Source organism: Mangifera indica, chromosome 13, assembly GCF_011075055.1.
Source record: "Mangifera indica cultivar Alphonso chromosome 13, CATAS_Mindica_2.1, whole genome shotgun sequence".
Taxonomy (NCBI): domain Eukaryota; kingdom Viridiplantae; phylum Streptophyta; class Magnoliopsida; order Sapindales; family Anacardiaceae; genus Mangifera; species Mangifera indica.
In genome coordinates, this window is record NC_058149.1 from 12846570 (window position 1) to 12856346 (window position 9777).

At 33.0% G+C, this 9777-nt stretch overlaps 1 protein-coding gene across 1 annotated transcript; it reads left to right on the plus strand.

The window, feature by feature from the left end:
• The first annotated feature begins 520 nt into the window (after window positions 1–520).
• LOC123193901 (zinc finger CCCH domain-containing protein 23-like) lies at window positions 521–2140 on the plus strand. The gene has a single exon (XM_044606973.1). It carries the CDS (start codon window positions 681–683, stop codon window positions 1797–1799), a length of 1119 nt encoding a protein of 372 aa, XP_044462908.1. The 5' UTR covers window positions 521–680; the 3' UTR covers window positions 1800–2140.
• The last annotated feature ends 7637 nt before the right edge of the window (window positions 2141–9777 follow it).

Here is a 9777-nt window from a genome sequence, read left to right on the forward strand (position 1 = left end):
AACTAAATTCAAATAAAACTATTTTTTATTCGAATCAAAGGATGTTCTGGCTTAATTCTGCTTGTATATACCCCTAGGTAAATTTCAAACTATTTTCTTTTTAATTAAAGAGATCCAATTTTGTCATTTGAGTAAAGAGGATGAATTCTTAAATTTTACAAAAATTAATATTATTATATATGCAAACTTTAAATATATATATTTATTTATATTATTATATGATTAAAATTTATTTTTAATTTAAAATTATTCAAATCATTTGATAATATAAATTAAATATAAATTTATTTATATACTCAATCAAAATAGATAAACATAATTTAATTAAAAAAATAAACATGGCTCGGAAAGTGTTAGGTTAAAAGTGTCATTTCTCAAAATTTAACGATGTACTATATATTCACAAATTCTGAATGTGTAAAGTTCTTCGCCCAGACAATTTTTCATAAAAACTGGACCCAGTCACCCAGATGGTAAATCAGCCATCTATGTTTTATGATTGAAATGAACGACAACCATTTGGCTGTGACCACGAATTATCTTACCAATGAAAGACGCTATTCCAAATCCTTAACCGCAGGTAGGTCATGCAATCCAACTACGGTTATCTTAAACCCAACCACGGTTAAAGAAGCAGTTTATATGGCAGATATCAGTCTAGGCTTTGTAAATGTCCGAAGATGATGATCGGCGAAGTCCCCACTAGACCAAATCCCACCATACAAGTTCCGGCTTGGGACCCATATGAAGATCCGGCGGCTATCCTGTCCCCTTCCTACCACTGTATCAGCCCTTCTGTTAACTTCAACGGCAATGCTGCTGGTCTCGATTCTTTGATGGCTTTCCACCGCTACCTGCCGTCAAACGAGTTCATTTCAACGAAGGAGTCCGACTCACTGAGTGATGACTTGGACTTGCCGGTCGATGCATATTCTTGCGATTTCTTTCGCATATATGAATTCAAAGTACGGAGGTGCGCACGTGGCAGGTCACATGACTGGACCGAGTGCCCTTACGCTCATCCGGGAGAGAAGGCTCGGAGACGTGACCCGAGAAAGTACCACTATTCGGGTACAGCCTGCCCCGACTATCGCAAGGGCGGGTGCCAAAAAGGCGACTCTTGCGAGTTCTCACACGGTGTCTTCGAGTGCTGGCTTCACCCAGCTAGGTATCGGACTCAACCATGCAAGGACGGCCCCGCTTGTCGCCGCCGGGTTTGCTTCTTTGCTCATACACCTGAACAGCTACGCGTTTTTGCACAGCAGAGCCCCAAGGGAAATGCAAATGTGTCAAGTGATTCTGATTATGCGTCTCCTATACGGCGTCGGTTTGATTTTGACTCATACGGTGGCGGGTCGTTTGTTTCCTCACCGACTTCTAGTTTAACCTCTCCTCCTGTGTCTCCACTATCTGACTCGCCTCCAACCTCCCCGAGTTGTGATATTAACTCAACGAATGAAATCGTGGCTTCCATGCGAGGCTTGCAGATTGGGAAGGTGAAAATGGGTAAAGCTTCTGCGTGGGGTTTACAGACGGGTGCTGGGTACTTGTCGCCCCGCGGTTCGATGCTGAAACCCGGTTATTTTAGCCTTCCTTCAACTCCGACCCAGACCCGGGTTCGTTCCGGACCTAATCAATTCGATATCTGGGAAGAAGAACCAACAATGGAGAGGGTCGAGTCTGGAAGAGACTTACGGGCCAAAATCTATGCTAAACTGAGCAAGGACAATTCTCTTGACCGAGTTGACTCGGCCTCGCCAGGTCCTGATGTTGGGTGGATTTCGGAACTGGTGAAGTGAATCTGTGTAGATTCATTTCTATTTTGATGATTTTTTTGTTGGCTAATTTCGGAAATCATGATAATCGGCGGCCTTTGATTCTTCTAACACTATGAATATGCAGTTGAATTCGGATAATTGCTGTGTAAATATCCTTTCAGCAAGAGAGATGTTAATTTCTCCGTTTTGTTGTGCTTTCATTTTTGTTCAAACAAGAAAAATTGCAACTTTTGTATATAGAAGGATTTATCAGGCTGCCGAAGAAACGGGTGGCGGTTTGTTTTATTGTTTTGGTCTACGCCTTGTATTTTCTTGGGAAATATAATTTCCATTAATGTGAATATAATTTCCATTTGTGCAAATCCTGAAGAATATCGTATCAGCTTCTGTCCAATGGTATTGTTTATGTATTACTTCTGGCGTGAGGCTTAAACAGATAAGCCCCTCTTTATCTTTGCGATAATGTTTTACTTATCTAGTTGTTGACTAAGCATACTTGAGAGAGACTTGATGTGAAAGTCTTGGGACACATGATACGGTGTTGGGGCCATTTAAAGATCTAGGCTGCTGGACGTGGAGTACAGATGTCAGGGAATGAATTGGGTTCTCATTTTCGATTGTTTAGCCATTTTTGGATCTGTTTTTATCAAAAAAAATCTCTTCTTATAATTCCAGAAATAATGGGCAAAAACCCGATTTTTCAGATTGAATTGCGACTCTAAGATGGAGGTTTTTTTTATTACATCAGAGAATGAAGCAGGGAAAAGGAAGGGAAGGAAAGGGGCCGACAAAGGAGACTGTAGTTCCAAGATTTGCTCCATTTTTAATTTGTTGGTGAAAGCACTAAGCTTTAAAAGTTACCGGGAGTAGCGAGAGATTGTGTGGTGGCGTGCTCTTCAAAGTTGTTTAGTGAGTGTGCGTCAATCGGCCTTGAGATAATCATAAATATTCATCACTAAAGGCCTCGTGTCTTGGAGGGCGTGCTTGTTGCGGGGTTTTGTTTGGATACAGTGATACGATATCCTCGCCCGGCCCCGACTATAATGACCTCTTTTATTTTAACTGACGCGTTTACAATTCTGTCAAGATTTGTGTTACGCCTTACATGTTAAAAATATAATAATATTTAGGAATATTAATTGAAATGAATAAAGTTATGAGTTTACATGAAATTGACTACCTTCGTATTGTAATTTTCTGTAGACAAAATTTTCATATATAAACAAATATTAATTTTTTTTTTTTACAATTAAAATTATGTCTAATAAACTCAATTAGTGAGAGTTTTTTCATGAGATTTTCAGTAATTTTGATAATTTTTTTCATGATTAAAATAGAACAAAATTAATATATTATCATGTTTTATTGATTATAACAGTGAGGTTTAATTATTTTCGCATAAATTTTATAGATTTTGAATAACAGTTTTTGTGATTGAATTTTTTTGTAAAATAGTTTAAATCATTTACGATTTTCGTAAATTTTGTCAATGTTTTTGTGTTATAATAAATTTAGATTCTAGTATTGGTGATATAGGATTTGAAAATGGGTTATTTTGTGTCATGCATGAGAAATCGGGTTTGAAAATGGATGATCTTGTTGCCATGCATGATTATTATAACCACCATATAAGTTATACATGGTGAAATCGGGGTTTGAAAATGAGTGATTATGAGTTATTTTGTTACCATATGATCATACATGGTGAAATCAAATAAAGGTGTGTATGGTGACCCTTGTTGAATTTTCTAATATGAAGGGAGTTTGGATTTTTTTTAACGTGCAAATTACGTATGATATTGTTTTTAATATTTTTTGGTGCGTATGTTTTATTCAATATGTAAAACATGTATGATGAACCTTTTCAATATTTTCTATTTAAGGGGTTATTGAATTTTTCCATTTGCAGGTAATTGATATATTTTATAATAGGATTTTTAATTTTTTTTTCCATATTTTTTATATGTTTATCACAATAAAGGATAAAATGTGTAAATATCAACAGATAAATAGAAAAAGAGAACTTTTCAATATTACATGTTTTAAAAAGTTTATAAAGTTGAAAGATTCTTACTTCAGTAAAAAGATAAACTCTCGTGAGAAATTCTAATTTATAATGGATGGAGTCAATGTTTGTTTTATCCTATTTGAGTTTACTCTTATTATAAAATTACGATTTAGTTATTAGTGTTGAACACAAGTTTTGGAGATATATTTTGATGGAGATATCAATCAACTACAGTATGATGCTGAAAGTATTTGAGACAAGAGCGTGTAGAGGGGGCGACACTAACACCATGAAGATTGTGTTGTTGCATTGTCTACAGGTTAAGAGTGTTAGACATTTATAATAGAAAAGTGATAAATAAGAAATGTCGTAGCTTGTTACTGGTCACTTAGATAAATTTAACTTTGCCCATGGTGTGTAGGAGGTATGGAAGATGCATATAGATTCATCCATGATTGTAGTAGTCATCTAAACAAGAGTTACAATTGATATAGAGGAAGACCTCTCCTCCATGCTCTCTTATATTTTAACGGGGTTTTACTGGCCTTCCAAATAAGTATGCCATTTATTCTTGTTAATGTATATTCATATGATAATATGCTAAAACACTATAATTAACCTTTGTAATTTTATCATTGTTAATTTGAAACTAGCAGACGCTGGAGATACTGGAAGACTAACCAAATTTAGGTCACTTGATGCCCTTGATGTTGATATGCGATGATAGAAATAGTCAAATTGGAGAATTCTGAATGTCCGACTGCTCGCGGTTGCCCAGTCCCAGCTTCCCGTTCTCGTACTCCTAGTCGGGGGCATAAGTACAACAACCGGACAAAATAGAGCCCGGCGTACGACGAAATATATTCGCGCAAAACAACAGTGTCTGCGGCATCACAAATTACAAATTATGTACGGACACCACGTGTGAGGTGTCACATGACTAAGCCCAAAAAAATCAGAACACCTGGCTGGTCTGACATTAAGGTGGCAGGTGGCAAGTAAATCCAATAAATAACAAGTCAAGATAAAGAGGCGTCCACGTGGCAATGATATGGCAAGCTATTCCTCTCTACCTCTCGAGATCCCCATGATTTTCACTTGCCTTCTACTGTTTTTGTTTTTTCATATCACACTCAATATTCTTGTTTCTTTCTTTAGAGTCATGCCCCTTCATCTTTATCCACTTGGACTTTCTTTTGTGTTTCTTGCTTTTTTGCTTGTTCTCGTACGAGCAGTTTCCGATTTGAAAGATGGCTGACCTCGTTTTATTTCATAAAAATCAAACGTTGGACTAAAATTAATAAATATAAATAATTATTATATTTAATTTAAATATTTTTATAATAATATTATATATATTTATTATTTTATATATAATTTATATATAAATAATATGATGTTATATAATTAAATATTATTTTATTTATTATTTAAAATTATTTAATTATATGATAATATATTATTTATATATTTAAATTATATATTAAAAATATAAATACATAATTTTATCAATATTTTTAAATATAATTATTTTAAAATATTTTTATATTAATAAAACATAAAAATATTTTTATTATAAAAGATGATAAGCCAAAATTTTTTTAATAATTTTTTAATTAAATTATATTTTATATTATCTATGACATTAATGTTTTATTTTTAATAAATCATACAAAATAATATTAATATGAGTAATTTTTTAATATTTTGAATCTAATATCTTATAAAAATAGTTTGAATAAAAAAAATCAGAAATACAAAGAAGAGAGTATAAATTTGAAATATATATAATAATATGAAATTTTTTATTTATTTGATATAATAATTTTAAATTAATTATTAAAATTAAAATTTATTTATTTAATGTGATCAGTTTAATCACAGAAAAATCATGTGTTCAAATAAGAATTCCTGGAAAAAGGAAAAAAGAGAACTTTGCTTTTGGGTTTGATAGTCTTTTCACGGATATTAGGTCTGAGTGGTTTTAGATAAGCATGAAAACACAACAGTTGACAAGATGCTTGTCCAATATAATGCTATTGAGATTATACTTGTTGATAATCCTTACTATTTAGGTTGTTTGTCCTAATCAAAAAGAGTCACCGTGTTTTTGGGTGTGGTGTCTATCTAGGACATGACACCCAAAATCAAACAAATAAATTGGCATTGGCATTGGCATTGGCATGTAGTTTGACTACGACGCTTTGAGTTTTGGTTGAACATTTGTTTTCCTGATCTTTCTAGGCCCATTCTGGCCTATTTAGTTTCATCCCTTGGGCTTCTCTTTCAGGCTTTTGGTGGAGATGTGACAAGACCAACCTGTGCAGTTTTGTGAACTTGGCTCAAGTGGGAAGCCTAAGACAAAGCAAGGTTATGTGGATTTAATGGACTCTGTTTCTCTGCTTCATGGGCTTCCCTTATCAAAGAAAATTGACTTTATTATTTTCTTTATCTTACGCCTTCTCTTCAGCACAACACAATTGGCTGTTTAGTTAGATAGTGAAAAGCTCTATGGTTTGTCAGGTTGATAAACGTTGAGATTGTCAAATTTTCTTTTTATCAGTTAATTATAGCTGGGTTTGGATCCTGTCTATAATTTCTGAGGAGACTTCTGGCTATTCTCAGGATCCTGAAAAAACATATGCTTGTTCATCTGATGCTCCGCAGACCTTAGAAAATGATTCCTTAGAAACAGATGAAGTTTTGCAGAATCCTGCTTCACAATGAGGTCAAAATATGTGCAGCAGATCGGATTATGGTTTACTAATGGAAAATCTTTACATTTTAGAGTCAACAACTGGGAAGACTTGGAGCTCTCAAATTATTCCATACATGGCTGTTTAGGAGACCAGAAGCCTCAGGTATTTTTAATTTGTCCGATGCTCCTGCTGAGCGTATTGAAGAGCATACGCTGAATGGCACAGTGGAGAATCACAAGGGGAAGATCATTATTCACTCCAAAAGGAAGGAAAAGAGAAAATAAAGGATAGAAAGAGGATCAGGAAAGTCTAGTAAAACTTCCTCACTGTCAGTGCCTTCTTTGACAAAGGGAGAATCGAACTCTGTAAGTGGAAGATCAAAGATTGCTAGAAATGCTAGGGGAATCAAAATTCCTGTATCCATTTTTCTTTGATTTGGAGATTGTTTTCTTAAACAATCATAATTTTTTTAATTAGAGCTGGACTTGCTTCATATGTTGTTTTGGTTCATTACTCTTTGCAGTGCACGCTTAGCAAGTCAATAAATAAAATACAGAAAGCTCGAAAAGGCTTGAACAGCAGCCATGGAAAATATCCAGAAGACATTTAGATTGCCAGGTTCACAGGTCTTTCTTTGGCTGAAATCAGATCAGCTAGCAATGCTGCATGTTGTGGGGTCAAGCTGTAGACATGCTATTTCTCTCCTTTTGCCCATGCCGATGAATTTATCATCAGAATTTCTGGAGCTAATGTCTACTATGACGACAAAACATTTTGATTTTGGTAGAACATCAAGTTCATTGCATTTGTTTATATAAACAAAATAAAATCAATCAATCAATCAATGAATTTTAATTTCAGGATTTATGCATAGTGTAAAGACACCAAGATGAATGAATAGTTTTTCGTATTGAAACCTCTCCGAATAACAATTTTGTATTGTTTTCAGAGAGGAGATTAATATATAATAGGATAATGGATCGTTCTAACAAACTTTAAAGTCCACACTAATATTATCTATTCAAATCATAATTTTTAAAGTGATGTTTAGTTAATAGGAATAAAAAATTACTTCAATCATCTATATTTTATTATTTATATATTTTTATTTAGTTTATCAATAATGAAATATTATAATAATTTTTTATTACCAACAGTGATGTAACATATAATATAAATAATAATTTTATTATTATTTATATTTTAAGTATTAAAAAAATATCAAAAATAATATTGATTTTATTATAATTTTAATATTTTTTAATTTTGTAGGACAAAAATACACTAATTTTCAATTAATATAATAAGTTTCATGAAAAATATTTTAGAATAACAATATCTAATGATATTTGAATAAAATAATATTTTATTACTTCTATTTAAAGATAATAATTATTTATATTTATCAGTTTTTATTAAATTTTATCAAATATAGTAATAATTTATATCCGTAATTTTTTTGGTAATTTTTTTAATAAAATATTACTCAATTGAATTTATCTTTATTAATCACTTAAATATATCTGTAAATTATTATTGAAGTATTTAATTAACCGATTTTGTTAAATACCCAATTATAATTAATGTTAGCGACAATAACAATTTTTCTAACAGTTTAATCGGTCTTATTTCCAGAAAAAGCTTGGAGGATGGATCCTTTCTGCCTATCCCTTTCTTCCCTCTCTTTCAGGGAGGGGGATCCTTTACTCGAGTAACATGGGGATACGGATGAGGCCCGACTGCCCAACAGCACGGTGTTACTTATGCTAAATAACTCATGCAGGAATTTATGCCAGATTTGTCTATAAACTGTCCTGAAGAAATTGTGGCAAGGCAACGCATGAAGAAAGGCATTTGCAATCTTCTACAGAAGTTAGATTGAGGGAGACTAGTATTGATGCTAAGATATGGGCTTAATTATATTGTATTGTAATAGCTTCATTTTTCTTGTATGACTGATTTCAGAGTACTTCATTACTTGTCCCGTATGGTTTTGTCTTCCTACAAGCTAGGTTAATTTGCCATTTCTTTTTTGGTGTTTATGTAGAGCAAGCAAAAGTAATCTGTTGAGTGTCAAAGCCGACTTTAATTTAAAAAAAAGAATTAAAATGTTTTGGGTTTGACCATTAGATAAAGATTTTAGATAGTGCCAGTCTTTCAAGACAACAGCGGATCATTATTTTCGTAATCCTGGATGTCGTTTTTGAATTGTCCATGAACAAGAACGGTTCTTCTCTTTGTTCATAAACAAGAATTGTTCATATACACTGTAACCAAAACTTGGTACGAAACGAAATCGCCTCATCACTACCCAAAATAGCTTATGAGTCAACTTGCACTGGCTTCCTTTACCACCACAACAGGCCCCCGTTTTCCAAGAATTAAATTAAAATACAAGAAATCTCATCTCATGCCTGGGGTAGGCAATGGTCCGAGTTAGTCGAATGCCTAGTTTCCATTTTCATTTTTGTTCTTATGGAATATATCTTTTCTTATTTTTGTCACCATATAATCAGATTATATTTGTAATAATTCTAATGTTAAAGGATAATTTAATATTTATAAGTTTAAAAGATATAAAAATAGAAAGATGAACTGAAATTTCACTTAAGTCAATCTATCCGTACGATAGAAAACTAATCATACGGAATATGATCACCCTTTTAAATTAATACATTAAATAAATAAAAAATTTAATTTTAAAATATTAAAAAAAAATTAAACATATATTCTAGTATATATAAAATCCTCGCTTTTCTCGGTAATAAAAAATTTTAGTCAAATAAAAAATAACCAACTATGTTATTCATATCAAATCCCAAATGTAGTGGCCGAATTTATAATTATTAAATTAATAAAAAAAAATATCTTAATATACTGTCTGTAAACTTAAACCTAAATTCTCTTTTCACCGTCAAGCCGACAACGGGAGGCAACCGTCCCATTTTAGTTCTTATAGAAAAATTTCCTTTTGGTTGAAAAGAGATGGGACCGCGTTTGGATTTGAAGGGAGGAATTGCTGTAGTTCCCTTTTCACCCGCCTCATTTCACAGACCAATCAGTTATCATCCAAAACTATCCGTAAACATTCTCCTTCCAATAATTTCTTAGTGGTGAAGAATCAAATGCCCACGCGCGTACTATTCACTTCACTCGCCGTACAACGTTGCGACTCGCGATTTATTATTAGTTATTTCTCCTGGTCAGTGAGGTAGTGCGCACAACAAATCAAGAGCACTGAAGTCCAACGAACTTTAAAACGTTTCGTGATGTTATTGGCTCAAGATACCGA